Here is a 15,121-nt window from a genome sequence, read left to right on the forward strand (position 1 = left end):
GTTCGTAAACTGCACCACCTGGTGGTGAGCAGGCCTTTGGTGAAAAGGAATGTTTTAATTTATGGATTTGCTCTTTAAACATAATAATTCCTTTCTTAATGTTCTTGACATTCTTTTGGTCTAAGTACATAATACAGCTGTCCCTTAGGTTTATTTCTAGTAGGTCATCCTAAGTTAGACACTGCATTAAAAGCCTGTATTTATACTATTTGCAGCTTTGTGTGAGCACAGTGTAATGTTTTTGTGCAGGGTAAATTTAATCAATATTACTTTGTTAATATTTCGTAAATTCTTTTTAAATGACTTGTGTATTTTGTCTTGTAGTTGCTGTGCTAATGTCATTAGAGTTTGGGTTTTTTATCAGTCATTCCCACTCATCAGTGTATGCTAAAATGTACCCCTTTTCCCTCCCCCCTCTCCTTTACAGCCTCACTTCTGATCACACTCTTACACGTCAGGGTCCCAATCCACCTTTTCCTGAAAACTATCACACTTTGCCAAAGAATACCAGGCAGCCTTCAGGGAGCTCACCACCACCACCAAACCGCAATTTGCCAAGTGACTACAAATATGCACAAGACCGTGTTAGCCACTTGAAGATGTCCCAGGAGGAAAGGAAAGCAAATAAGGATGGAACTGTTTGGCAGCTATATGAGTGGCAGCAGAGACAGCAATTTAAACACGGCAGCCCCACTGCCCCACTTTATGTAGGTTCTTCAGACTTTATTGATCGTGCTAAGTCAAAAAGTTCATTAGATGTTCCACGATCAATATCTGTTCCGCCCTCTCCATCTGATATTCCTCCACCTGGACCTCCAAAAAGCTTTCCCCTAAGGAGACCACATACTCCTGCAGAAAGGCTTACAGTTAAACCATCTGATGAGAGACAGACTGTAGACGTTCCTTTTGCTGGATCACCCAGGAAGATACGAAGTAATGCTGTAAAGGTTTGTGTACAGTATAACTGATTTCAAACTATTCTACATGTGGTGTCATACATTGGTAATTTAATTTAGCAATTTTCATTGCATCCTTTCTTGTGTGTGAAAGATCATGCAAGTTGTAGAAGTTAATACAATTAATAATTTTGTCCTAAAACTCTTATCTCTCTGATCATTTCAAATTTATTAATTTTTGTTGGTTTGGAAAGTTGAAATGGTGGCACATCACATTGGTTTGGAGTATTTTTCTTCAAAAACCGGAAGGCATATGTTTATATGTATAAAATATACAAATAGTAGTATTTTAATGTAGAGAGTAGGTATAAAACTCAGCAGAATTAACTCTTGATTATTACTTTTGCTTGCAGTCTTCAGTGTTTGCTGTGCCTGCTTTCTCTACATGTTTTGCTAGTGTAGTCAGTCTTACAGCTGATTCAGTTTGTAGTTATGGCTAAAAACATAATTTTTCATGCATTTGATAGTTTAAGCCTTTTGCAGAGTCTTTAGCATTGGGCTAACCAAAATTAAATAGTGTTAGTCTGAAACTTTAACCTTCTGCAGAATTTCTGTGTGGGTTTTCTGTAGGCACTGTTGTACCCTCTTATCCAGAGGTGACAGAGGTTTTGCTATTTGGTACACCACATGGCTCTCCTTGCCTAAGGAAATTGGGGAAATTCAGGATTGAATATATGTAGAATTTTTCTTGGAAGCTCTTACACTGGAATAAGTGGAATTGAAAGCCTCTGTATTCACCTATTTTTTTACCTCAACCACGGGCTCTGGTGGGAGAAGTGTTCGCAAAGGAGGATACCTGTGAATTCAGATACCCAGCGTGGGTTCAAGACCATGACTTCAGGTTGCATGCCGGCTTCATGCACAGTTTAGATTTTTTCCCTAGTGTATATGCAGCGTAACTGTCGGGTGTCTTTCAGCATTTATAGATTTGTAATATTCCCTCAGAGGATGAAATAGTCTAGTGATGTGCAGCACTGGAAATTAATTTTTTTTTTTTTGACTCCTGATTATATTATAGCAGACATTGGTTTCTCCATGTGTAAGCTGAAGGAGCATTACATCCCTTATGAAGGAATGTACAGCAGTCTTTTCCCTTCCTGTGCAATGTAGCTGCATAAATTTTGCTCATAAAACTCCTTTTATGTCATATTAGTTTTACCAATATAGGGAAACACAGTTTTCCTTGTCTGTAAAACTTTTCTCTGAAGCTTCTGTAAAAGTTTCTAGAGAAAAATGCTCATGTTTTAACATGTAAGCACACAGCATCGTTTTACATATTAATATATATGTCTACAGAACTCTGTGATACTCCTTACTCCCTGGAATGCTTTATTAAAATCCATCCAGTTAGACTTAAAAATTAAAAAAAAAAAAAAAAAGGAGAGAGAGGGAAAAAAAAGGCAGACCAAAACAGCATTCAGTGAGATTCAGAGGCAGGAATAAAAATGTATCATCAGACATTTATTCTGCCTTGAAGAAAGCCATAAATGTTTGGCATTAAGAGAAAGGTGAAAGAATGGATGTGCAGTAGGTTTTCATACTATAGCAGAAAGGGACAGATCAAATACAGTTATTTAATTAAACCTGATATTAATGAAACCCATTGCCACAAGGTGTCACTCATGTCAGTAGCAAAGTGTTCCCTGGCTAATAGGGGGCATTCACAGTTACTGTATGGAGCACAAGCCTGCATAAGGGCATAAGCCCAACCAGCCTTTCTCTGGAGACATTAAGTGGGGGGGAAACTTTATGAATATTTTTTTCATTTGCTGGAAGCAACCTTGCATGTTCTGATGAAGCATCTTGTGCTGCCAGAATCTGCTGATCTGCCCAACATCACAGGTGCTAAATTTGTTTTTATTCATTCATAAGTTTTACTTAATCATCAGAGGATCTGGCTGGCCCATGAATGTTACCTTAATCTAAGCATGCCCTGAATTCAGATACAAAATTTGTGGCAGAGGTCCATATCTTCTGAATTTTCCATCAAGTACAACACACCTCTCACTTGAGACAATCCTTACAGTTGTGGCTGTGGCTTCTTACAGAGCTCAACTCACGTTGATCGACGGTCTATGCCTGCTATGGGTTACATGACACATACTGTGAGCGCACCCAGTTTGCATGGCAAGTCGGTAAGTTAACAGAGCAGTTACTATTCCTTTTGTGTCATTGTAGTATTGTAGTTAAGCTGTAAATCCTGCTCATTCTGTAGCAGTTGTATTTTTATTAGTTAAAAAATAAATAAGTTGAACGAGAACTTAATCTTAACCAGCTCCCAGTAAAGCCTGTAGGAATTTTCCTGTTATCTGCAATGTGAACAGGGTTGAGCTGTCTGTTATTACACGATTCAACTTTTATTATGTTTGTTTGACCAAATGCAGAGTTAATGAAATAATTGCTTAATCATGTCAAGTAACTGCTTTCTGGGCACTGAGGTGAAAAATGTAATTACAGTTACTCTCCCTGAAGACTGCTAATTTCCTCTTTACAATGTGTCTAAATACCTGCAGCCTGAAGAGCTAACATTGCTTCTCATTCGATTAAGGAGACATCAGGCTAAGTTGGCTAGTATACGAAATTACACAATCGCACAATTACTGCAGCACTTGCCAACTAATTCCACCTATCAGGTCAGCTGCTGCTTGGCTCATCTGTGCCGTATGACATTTTGTGACTCTGCAAATGCTTCATTAGTGGCATGCTTGAGTCTGTGCTTTCTTGCCCATTCTTTGGTATTCTACAATTCCCAGGTCGTTTGCGGCTTTTCTTTGCTACTGTATTTGCTATAAAAGATGAGCGTTTTAAGTTATAGGGCACCAGTGCATATGTTTCAAAGTGTTACATATACTTCCTTTTTATACTATTTCTGAAAATGCTGCATCTTCAGAAATGTGGGTTAAAATATTAGATAAGTTCATTCTAAGCAAAACCATTTTTTTTGTGCTGCTTTCATGATGGGATTGGCTCCCTGTGCCACATGCTGCATCATCTGCAAATTGAAATGCATCAGCCAGTTTGTACTTTCATACAAGCTTGTAACTGTGCAGTTCTGCAGGTGAACATTGGTTCATAAAAGCTCCTGGGCACCTTGGATCATCAACAGTGCTCTTGATTGCACTGATGTATGAAACTTAGAAATGTGAGATCAAACAGAAATGTACTTACAGAGCTCTTTGGTTCATATTAGAGCCTCAAAAATGGAGCTGTCTGGGAATAAAATGTGGTGACTTCTCTTGGAATTGGTGAAGGCTTTGTATTGGTCCAAAACTAAAGGAATTATTTTGAATTTGAAAAAGTTTCATTTCCCAACTTACCTCACCTACAGAACGACGGCACTAAGATGGTTGATAGTAACAGGGGTTTCTCCAAAAATGGGCAGACTTTCTAGTCAGGTCCTCAGCCAGACTTACAAGCTGATTGGACAAGAATCGTAAGTGAATACCGCTAAAGAAATGCAAGTGTGATCTACTGATTTTATGGAATAAAGGGTTTTTCTTTTCTTTTTTAACTACACATTGTCATTGCCTCAAAACTTGAGAAAAGGTATAGTTGTGTTTTTCTTATTTTCTGAAGTTTAATGTACCCAGGATATAAAATCCTGCCAAAATAGCAATAAAATTCTAGGAATTTTGGGCTGTTTTGGCTGATTACAAAGCACTTTTGCAACAGTTAAGCTTTATTTTGTTCCGTATTTTAAATACCCTTTTTGAAAAAAGGAGAAATAACTTTGTTATGACTTCTGTGCACGCTTTTCTTGAAGCCACTGTAATGAAGATGTTGGTAGGTGAATGTAACTATAAAATTAAGGTGATAGAAATTACAGGTGAGCCAGTGAAAACTAAGGATCAGGTTGAATTCTATTACTTAAAAGGCAAAATGGATTCTATAATCATAGAAGTGAGATCTTTTTTGGTATTTTATTCACAAAACCTATTTTGTACTTTCCCTGAATAAAGGAATTAATATCTTAAAATGTGTATGAAATGTAATCAAAAGTATTCTAATGATTTGTTATATAATGGCTTCAATTTACATTTGACATGCAGTTAGGTACAAGTCTTCTCTTCTCCCAGTGAGGCATATTGTGCTGGAGGACAACACCATAACTTTTTCAGTGAAGGATAGTCAGTAGAAATTATCTTGAAAAAATAACTTCTGAAAACCTATTGTTTCAGGTAGTTACATGTCTCATTAGAGGTGGAACACTCAAATCTATATGTTTGGAGGGTGGGCATGAGGTAGTAATGTCCTTGGGAAATACTTTTGCCCATTTATCAGCTGTAAAGAGCAATATGCTGGTGGAGCAAATGTGCTTTTTTTATGTACTTCCTACTCTGTTATTTTGTTTCTTCTTTTGTCCATTTTCTTATATATAACCAATCCAAGTATTCTGAAATTGTTTCAAACATTCAAATACACTGCTTTTTTTTTTTCCCCCATGTACTTATCTGAAGGCGGATGACACTTATATCCAGTTGAAAAAGGATTTGGAGTATTTGGATCTAAAGGTACAATCTTTTACGAGTCTACTTCCTTTTTTTTATTTTTTTTTTCCCCTTAATCCAAGTGGTCTTTTGTGTATCATCTTTGTACATGCAGGTTTTCAGATCACCTTCTGTTCAGAGATAGAAACCCTGTCTTTTGCCGTCACTGTTGTGCTTAGCATATTGCATGTCTTTATAGTAGTGGCTATACAATTGAAGTGCAAACTCAAAAAAATTTAGTTGCTTCAGTTTGTAGGAAGAACTTGTGTTACTGGTACTCCAGGTGAATGATATTATGTAATTTTAGAGAAATCACATTAAAAACTGATCGAAAATATTGTCTGCTGTAGCTTAGAACAGATATGAAGTCAACTGCTCTAAGTTAAAATAGGGTGTTCTCTTAAGCCAGCTTTTTCCCTTTAAATATTGGGCTGGCTTTTTCCTTGTTTTTATGACATGCTGTATATACAATTAATCACCACATTTTCACAAGAAAGCAAGACATTAACACCTGTCATTGTTTTCATATTATTACAGACAACAGATTTCAAATGCACCCATTCATCCATCCAAAAATGTTACATGATATTTCCTTAAAAAAAAAAAGATATTGAGCATCAAAGCATCTGTCTAAACTAAATGACTTCTCTATCTGGTACACCTGATATTTGGCAGTTTGAAAGCAAATCTGGACTTACTGATACCAGGTTTTGAAGAAAAAAAACCCAAAACATACAATTATTTTGCTTAGCAAAGCAGCTCTACCACCTTCTATGGTGTGTAGGATGTCTCACCATATATAAATCATACGGTCTTTCTGAAAATAAAGGTGGAGTGAAATTTGACACCTTGTTATCCTTATTGTTTTCATGTACGTGGTTCTTACTGGTACCATGGAGCACTGCATATGTGGAACTAATGAGCTTACTAGACCTATTAGTGTGTGTATTTCAGTTTAATCTGATGTTTTAATGGCTGAGTATATAACCAAATATATCAATGGAAAATATTAAGAATACATATTACACATGTGTATAAAGTCATATCTATAAATATAGAATATTTATCACATAATATATGCAGTATGTGTAGTCTAAATGATTAAATATGGAAACTGTAGTAATTAATATATGAATTTAAAATTGGTTGGACACAATTCACTTTAGGCCTTGTTCTTGGTTTGTTCATGGCTTTACCAAATGTAACTGCCTCCCAAGCCGTCAGCTGAATTTTATGACAAATTTCAGTTTAAAAGGTCCTACAGTTTGAGAAATTTTGAACAAACGCAGTGCTTTCTCCATTATAATACCCAACATTTTTCACAGTTAAAAGTGGCCACAGTTTAAGCCTCCGAAAATGTTACGTGCTTCACCAAATTATTAGGAAAGGGGCTTTAACTTTTTAGTGGATTCCATCCAGATTCATTTGTTGCAGTCCAGGACATGAAGAGCTATTTGGTCCCCCAGGAGCTCCCCTTGTGCCTTCCTGCAGCCTGTGTAACACCTGATGAAAGCAGCCAGAAAGAGAAATGTGTAGGTGTTCCTGATCATTCTGTAAAAAGAAAGTTAATCATAGCAGGGTTTGGGATGGAAGGGACCTTTAGAGGTCATCTAGTCCAAGGGCCTGCAGTGAGCAGGGACATCTTCAACTACAGCGGGTTGCTCAGATCCCTGTTCAACCTGACCTTGAATATTTCCAGGGATGTAAATCTACCATCTCTCTGGGCAACCTGGTCCAGTGTTTCACCACCCTCCTAGTAAAACACTTTTTCCTTATATCTACTCTGAATCTATCCTCTTTCAGTTTAAATCTGTTACCCCCTCTCTTATTGCTACAGGCCCTACTTAAAAAATCTATCCCCATCTTGATACGGTCCCCTAGTCTCCTCCTGGAGAAATTAATGCGTTACGGCCTAGACAAGTGGTCTGTGCGGTGGGTGGGGAGCTGGCTGACAGGCCGCACCTGAAGGGTGGTGATAAATAGCTCCTTTTCCAAGTGGCAACCTGTCACTAGTGGAGTCCCCCAGGGATCAATATCGGGCCCAATGTTATTCAATATATTTATAAGTGATCTGGACAACGGCATCAAGTGTAGCCTGATGAAGTTTGCTGATGACACCAAGTTGAGTGGGGAAGCACACACTCCAGAAGGGAGAGCTGCTCTGCAGGGACATCTGGATAGGCTGGAAGATTGGGCTAACAAGAACTTTTATGAAATTCAACAAGGACAAGTGTAAGGTCATGCACCTGGGAACACATAATCCGGGAGTGCAGCACAGACTGGGATCCACCTGGCTGGAGAGCAGCTCTGTGGAAAGGGACCTGGGGGTCCTGGTGGACAGGAAGCTCAACATGAGCAAGCAGTGTGCTGCTGCAGCCAGGAAGGCCAACAGGATGCTGGGTTGCATCTAAAAGGGCATCATCATCAGAGATAAAGAAGTTATCATCCTGGTCCACTCAGCGCTTGTCAGGCCACACCTGGAGTACTGTGTACAGTTCTGGTCCCTGCTCTACAAAAAGGATGTGGACAGGCTGGAAGGGGTCCAGAGAAGGGCCACCAAGATGATGAAAGGACTGGGAAGCCTGCCATGTGAGGATAGGCTGGGAGAGCTGGGTTTGTTCAGCCTTGAACAGGAGGCTCAGAGGGGATCTCATCACCACGTACCAGTACTGAAGGGGTAGTTACAAAGAAGACAGAGACTCCCTTTTTACATGGAGTCACATGGAGAGGACATGGGGGAATGGACACAAGTTGCTCTTGGGGAGATTCCAATTGGACAGGAGAGGGAAATTTTTCACATTGAGGAATAATCTCCCCAGGGAAGTGGTTGACTCGGCCACGTTGGGCACCTTTAAGAGTCATCTGGACAGGATGCTGGGCCATCTTGTCTAGACTGTGCTCTTCCCAGAAAGGTTGGACTAGATGATCCTTGAGGTCCCTTCCAACCTGTGATTCTGTGATCTTATAAGCTGCTTTTAAGTATTGAAAGCCTTCAATAAGGTCTCCCCGAAGCCTTCGCTTTTCCAAGCTGAACAACCCCAACTCACTCAGCCTGTCCTCATAGGAGAGGTGCTCCAACCCTCTGATCATTTTTGTGGCCCTCCTCTGGACCCGCTCCAACAGGTCCATGTCTTTCCTGCGCTGAGGACTCCAGATCTGGACACAGCTCTCCAGGTGGTGATCTCGCCATAGCAGAGTAGAGGGGCAGAATCACCTCCCTTGAGGTCACGCTTCTTTTGATGCAGCCCAGGACGCAGTTGGCTTTCTGGGCTGCAAGCACACATTGCTTGTTCATGTCCAGCTTTTCATCCACAAGCATCCCCATGTCCTTCTCTGCAGGGCTGCTCTCAATCCCTTCATCCCCCAGCATTAGTGTTAAAGGTAACGTTTGCATTAGTTCCCTTTTGAAAATCTTGGCAGTCAAAATGTCAAGTGTGCTTCCATAAGAACGATCTAATTTTTCAAAATGGGCATTTCTTAATAACCTTCTTTCAGTAGTGGCCTGGAAATGTAAAAATTCAGATCAGGTTGCTGAGAGATTAAAGAGACCGTGTGAAACTTGAGAAGGTGTCTTTGTATTGGTTAAATTGTGTTTTGCCACTAAATATAAATTACTGAAGAGATGCTTTGTTCTGCAGCATGAGGAAAAAAGAATACAGTGCTGGATGAAACTATGCAAATTGCATATTGATTTGGTAATGGTGGAATATGGCAAATTCACAGTTAATGTATTTGTTACCTTTCATTTAAGACACTGAAGGCTTAAATAGCCTTTTAATTCAAGTCTCTCTTTTGACTTCACTGGCCTTTGAATTAGACCCACTCTGATTAAACAGTATTAAATAGGGCTGAAGATTCTAGAACTGGAGTTAAACTTCTTTCTTTTCACTAAATCCACTATTTCTGAAAGCTCCTCTTCCTAGAGGTTTTGAAATATAACTTTTTAACATGGAATAGTAACTAAGCAATTCACAGAATTATAGAATCAGTAAGGCTGGAAACAACCTCTAGGATCATCAAGTCCAACCGTCAACCCAACACTACCATATCTCCTAAACCATGCCCTGAAATCCCACATTTACACATCTTTTAAATACCTCCTGGGATGGCGACTCTACCACCTCTCTGGGCAGCCTGTTCCAATGCCTGACCACTCTTTCAGTAAAGAACTTTTTCCTAATATCCAATCTAAACCTCCCCTGATGCAGCTTGAAGCCATTTCTTCTTGTTCTGTTGCTAGTGACCTGGGAGAAGAGACCTACACCCACCTCTACTACAGCCTCCTTTCAGCCTCTTCTCCACACTAAACAACCCCAGTTCCCTCAACCTCTCCTCATAAAACCTGATCTCCAGGCCCTTCACCTGCTTCATTGCCCTTCTCTGGACATGCTCCAGCAACTCAATGTCCTTCTTGTACTGAGGGGCCCAAAACTGCACGCAGTACTCGAGTTGTGGCCTCACCAGTGCCAAGTACAGGGGCATGATCGCATCCCTGCTCCTGCTGGCCGCACTATTCCTGATACAAACCAGGATGCCGTTGGCCCTCTTGGCCACCTGGGCACACTGCTGGCTCATGTTCAGCCGGCTGTCAGGCAGCACCCCTAGGTCCTTCTCTGCCAGGCAGCTCTCCAGCCACTCCTCCCCAAGCCTGTAGCGTTGCATGGGGTTGTTGTGACCAAAGTGCAGGACCCGGCACTTAGCCTTGTTGAATCTCATACCGTTGGCTCCGGCGCAACAATCCAGCCTGTCCAGATCCTTCTGTAGGGCCTTCTTACCCTTGAGTAGATCGACACTTCCACCCAGCTTGGTGTCATCTGCAAACTGACTGAGGGTGCACTTGATTCCCTCATCCAGATCATTGATAAAGATATTGAACAGGACTGGCCCCAACACTGAGCCCTGGGGAACACCGCTCATGACCGGCCACCAACTGGATTTGGCTCATTTACCACCACTCTCTGGGCTCGGCATCCAGCCGGTTTTTAACCCAGCCCAGAGTGCACTTGTCCAAGCCATGAGCAGCCAGCTTCTCCAGGAGAATGCTGTGGGAGACAGTATCAAAGGCTTTACTAAAGTCCAGGTAGGCAACATCCATAGCCTTTCCCTCATCCATCAGGCAGGTCGCCCTGTCATAGAAGGAGACCAGGTTAGTGAGGCAGTACCTGCCTTTCATGAAGCCGGGCTGACAGGGCCTAATCCCCTGGTTTTCCTGCACATGCTTGGTGAGCTCACTCAAGATGAACCGCTCCATAACCTTCCCTGGTACCGAGGTCAGGTTGACAGGCCTGTAGTTCCCCAGATCCTCCTTCCGGCCTTTCTTGTAGGTGGGCATCATATCGGCAAGCCTCCAGTCATCTGGGACCTCCCCTGTTAACCAGGACTGCTTGTAAATGATGGAGAGTGGCTTGGCAAGCTCCTCTGTCAGCTACCTCAGTACTCTCAGGTGGATCCCATCTGGCCCCATAGACTTAGAATCATAGAATCATAGAATTGTTAAGTTTGGAAAAGACCCTTAAGATCATTGAGTCCAACCGCTAACCTGTCACTACCAAGTCCACCACTAAACCGTCTCCTCAAGCACCACATCTACCCTTCTTTTAAATACCTCCAGGGATGGAGACTCCCCCACCTCCTTGGGCAGCCTGTTCCAATGCCTGACAACCGTTTTGGTGAAGAAGTTTTTCCTAATATCCAACCTAAACTTCCTCTGGCACTGCTCGGGGCCGTTTCCTCTTGTCCTATCACTTGTTACTAGGGAGAAGAGCCTGACTCCCTCCTCGCTACAACCTCCTTTCAGGTAGTTGCAGAGAGCAATAAGGTCTCCCCTCAGCCTCCTCTTCTCCAGGATAAACAACCCCAATTACCTCAGCTGCTCCTCATAAGGCTTATTCTCTAGACCCTTCACCAACTTTGTTGCCCTTCTCTGGACATGCTCCAGCAACTCAATGTCCTTCTTGTACTGAGGGGCCCAAAACTGCACGCAGTACTCGAGGTGTGGCCTCACCAGTGCCAAGTACAGGGGCATGATCACATCCCTGCTCCTGCTGGCCGCACTATTCCTGATACAAACCAGGATGCCGTTGGCCCTCTTGGCCACCTGGGCACACTGCTGGCTCATGTTCAGCCGGCTGTCAGGCAGCACCCCTAGGTCCTTCTCTGCCAGGCAGCTCTCCAGCCACTCCTCCCCAAGCCTGTAGCGTTGCATGGGGTTGTTGTGACCAAAGTGCAGGACCCGGCACTTAGCCTTGTTGAATCTCATACCGTTGGCTCCGGCGCAACAATCCAGCCTGTCCAGATCCTTCTGTAGGGCCTTCTTACCCTTGAGTAGATCGACACTTCCACCCAGCTTGGTGTCATCTGCAAACTGACTGAGGGTGCACTTGATTCCCTCATCCAGATCATTGATAAAGATATTGAACAGGACTGGCCCCAACACTGAGCCCTGGGGAACACCGCTCATGACCGGCCACCAACTGGATTTGGCTCATTTACCACCACTCTCTGGGCTCGGCATCCAGCCGGTTTTTAACCCAGCCCAGAGTGCACTTGTCCAAGCCATGAGCAGCCAGCTTCTCCAGGAGAATGCTGTGGGAGGCAGTGTCAAAGGCCTTACTAAAGTCCAAGTAGGCAATGTCCACAGCCTTCCCCTCATCCACTAAGCAGGTCACGTTACCACAGAAGGAGACCAGGTTAGTGAGGCAGGACTTCTCTTTCATAAACCCATGCTAGCTAAGTCTGATCCCCTGGTTGTCCCACACGTGCCGTGTAATGGCATTCAAGATGATCTACTCCATGACCTTTCCCGGCACTGAGGTCAGGTTGACAGGCCTGTAGTTCCCCCGATCCTCCTTCTGACCCTTCTTGTAGAGGGGCGTCACATTTGCTAGTTTCCAGCCATCTGGGACCTCCCCGGTTGACCAGGACTGCTGGTAAATGATGGAGATTGGCTTGGTGAGCTCCTCTGCCAGGTCCCTCAATATCCTTGGGTGGATCCCATCCAGCCCCATGGACTTGTGAACATCCAGGTGAAGGAGCAGGTTGGTGACTGCCACCTCTTCAACAACTGGGACTTCATTCTGCATGCTATCTCCATGTCCCAGCACAGGGGCCTGACAACCCTGAGGATGACCAGTCTGACTATTAAAGACTGAGGCAAAGAAAGCATTAAGTACCTCAGCCTTCTCCTCATCTTCCTTTCCAGGAAGTTATCTCCCACACACTCCAGGAACCTCTGAGACTGCTTTCTCTCTGCTGTGTTGTATTTCCAGCAGATATCTGGTAAGTTGAAGTCTCCCATGAGAACAAGGGCTAGAGATTGTGAGACTTCAGCCAACTGCTTGTAGAGTACTTCATCTGTCTCCTCATCCTGGTTGGGTGGTCTATAACAGACTCCCACCAGGATGACTTGTGAGTGTCCAGATGGAGCAGCAGATCATAAACTGCTTCCTCCTGGGTTATGGGGAGTTTATTCTGTGATCCATCCCTGCCTTCCAGTTCAGGGGATAACTGGTCTGACTGTTAAAGACTGAGGCAAAGAAGGCATTTAGTGCCTCAGCCTTATCCTCATCCTCAGTTGCAATGTTCCCATCCGCGTCCAATAGAGGACAGAGATTCTTTTTGGTGCTCTTTTTGTTGTTAATATATTTGTAAAAATATTTTTGTTACCTCTTACAGCAGTGGCCAGGTTGAGTTCTAGCTGGGTTTTTGCTTGCCTAATCTTCTGCCTGCAAGACCTAACAAGGTCTCAGTACTCTTCTTGTGTTACCTGCCCCTTCTTCCAAAAGCAGTAAACTCTTTTTTTTCTCCTGAGTGTCAGCAGAAGCTCCCTGTTCAGCCAGGCCGGTCGTCTTCTCCACTGGTTTGTCTTGCAGCACTTGGGGACAGCCTGCTCCTGCAAGACTTCGTTCTTGAAGGAAGCCCAGCCTTCCTGGACTCCTTTGCCCTTCTGGACTTCCTCCTAAGGGATTCTCCCAACCAATGCCCTGAACAGGCCAAAGTCTGCCCTCTGGTAGTCCATGGTAGTGGTTCTGCTGTGACGCCTCTTCTTACTTTGCCAAGAATCAAGAAGTCCATCATATCATGGTCACTAAGCCTAAGATGGCCTCCAACCGCCACATCTCCCACCAGTACTTCCCTGTTTGTGAACAGGAGGTCAACCAAGGCACCTCCCCTGGTAGGTTCACTTACCAGCTGTGTGAAGAAGTTGTCTTCCACACACTCCAGGAACCTCCTAGACTGTTTCTTCTCTGCTGTGTTGTATTTGCAGCGGACATCTGGTAAATTGAAGTCCCCCACTAGAACAAGGGCAACCGATTGTGATACTTCCTCCAGCTTCTTGTAGAGCACTTCATCTACCTCTTCATCCTTGTTGGATGGTCTATAACAGACCCCCAGCAGGATATCTGCCTTGTTGGCCGCCTTGGCCTTCCCCCTCATCCTTACCCATAAGCACTTGACCTTATCATCAAAGTCACTAAGCTCTATGCAATCAAAGTACTCCCTAACATACAGAGCCACCCCACTACCTCTCCTCCTTTGCCCGCCCCTTCTGAAGAGCTTATAGCCGTCCGTTGCAGCACTCCAGTCATAAGAGTCATCCCACCATGTCTCTGTGATGGCAACTAAGTCATAGCTATCCCGCTGCACAATGGCTTCCAGCTCCTCCTGCTTGTTGCCCATGCTGCGTGCACTGGCGTAGGTGCACTTGAGCTGGGCTATCGGTTTCACCCCCAACCCCGTCATGCCACCCCATGGCTCCTCTCTGGTGGGCCTGGCTACATCCCCTTCCCTCTTTGAACCTAGTTTAAAGCCCTCTCAGTGAGCCCCGCCAACTTATTTGCAAGAATCCTTTTCCCCCTTTGTGATAGGTGAACTCCATCTGCCACCAGCAGGCCCAGTGCCATGTTAACCTTCCCATGATCAAAAAAACCCTAAATTCCACCAATGGAACCAGCCTCTGAGCCACGTGTTAATCAGATGAGTTTTCCTGTTACTTTCAGTATTGTTCTTCCCTGCCACTGACAGGATTGAGGAAAACGCTACCTGTGCTTCCAGTCCTTCAGGCAGTCACCCCAGTGCCCTGAAGTCCCTTTTGATTGTTCTTGGGCTTTTCTCCACAACTTCATCACTGCCCACCTGCACAACCAGTCACGGGTAGTAATCAGAGGGCTGTACCAGACCAGGGAGTTTCCTAATAACATTTCTGACCCGAGCCCCACGCCTAATGCATGCCATAGTACTAAAACTGATCACAGTAACTGGTTATACAGCATTTAGTAATTTGTCATTACTCACATTTTGTCCCCCCCACTTGCTCTTATATTTAATATGAGCCTGTTTTTTATTAAGAGTTTAAAATATTATCAAAGAAATAATTTTGTTAATATCAAGATTGTAATGTTGAACATTATAGTGTATTGTCATAAGTATAAATGAAATAAAAATGCTCTAGAGATATTAATCCATTTCAGCAGTTTTCTCTCGCATGCAGGCTAGTTCTGGCATTAAAAAAAAGCCTCTAAAGGCTGTTTACTCACACTATGAGGAACAATTATTGATAATTTTGAACTTGTCAAATACCATGCATTGTGGAGGTTTTCTTTAACAATATTGCCCTTAGATTATGAACTCTTCCTCCCCACCCCCCACCCCCCAAATTGTTGCAATGCTCTGTATTCT

The 15,121-nt window shown here is 43.3% G+C and overlaps 1 protein-coding gene across 12 annotated transcripts in view; it reads left to right on the forward strand.

Moving 5' to 3' along the window:
* PLEKHA7 (pleckstrin homology domain containing A7) overlaps window positions 1-15,121 on the forward strand; it is a 181,299-nt gene that overhangs the window by 138,790 nt on the left and 27,388 nt on the right. For all 12 annotated transcript variants that reach the window (XM_075094687.1, XM_075094680.1, XM_075094681.1 and 9 more), the window contains 3 exons: window positions 428-947; window positions 3,005-3,091; window positions 5,414-5,467. In XM_075094687.1, coding sequence (XP_074950788.1) covers window positions 428-947; window positions 3,005-3,091; window positions 5,414-5,467 — 661 coding nt within the window. The remainder of the gene's footprint in view (window positions 1-427; window positions 948-3,004; window positions 3,092-5,413; window positions 5,468-15,121) is intronic.

Source organism: Phalacrocorax aristotelis, chromosome 5 (assembly GCF_949628215.1).
Source record: "Phalacrocorax aristotelis chromosome 5, bGulAri2.1, whole genome shotgun sequence".
Classification (NCBI taxonomy): Eukaryota; Metazoa; Chordata; class Aves; order Suliformes; family Phalacrocoracidae; genus Phalacrocorax; species Phalacrocorax aristotelis.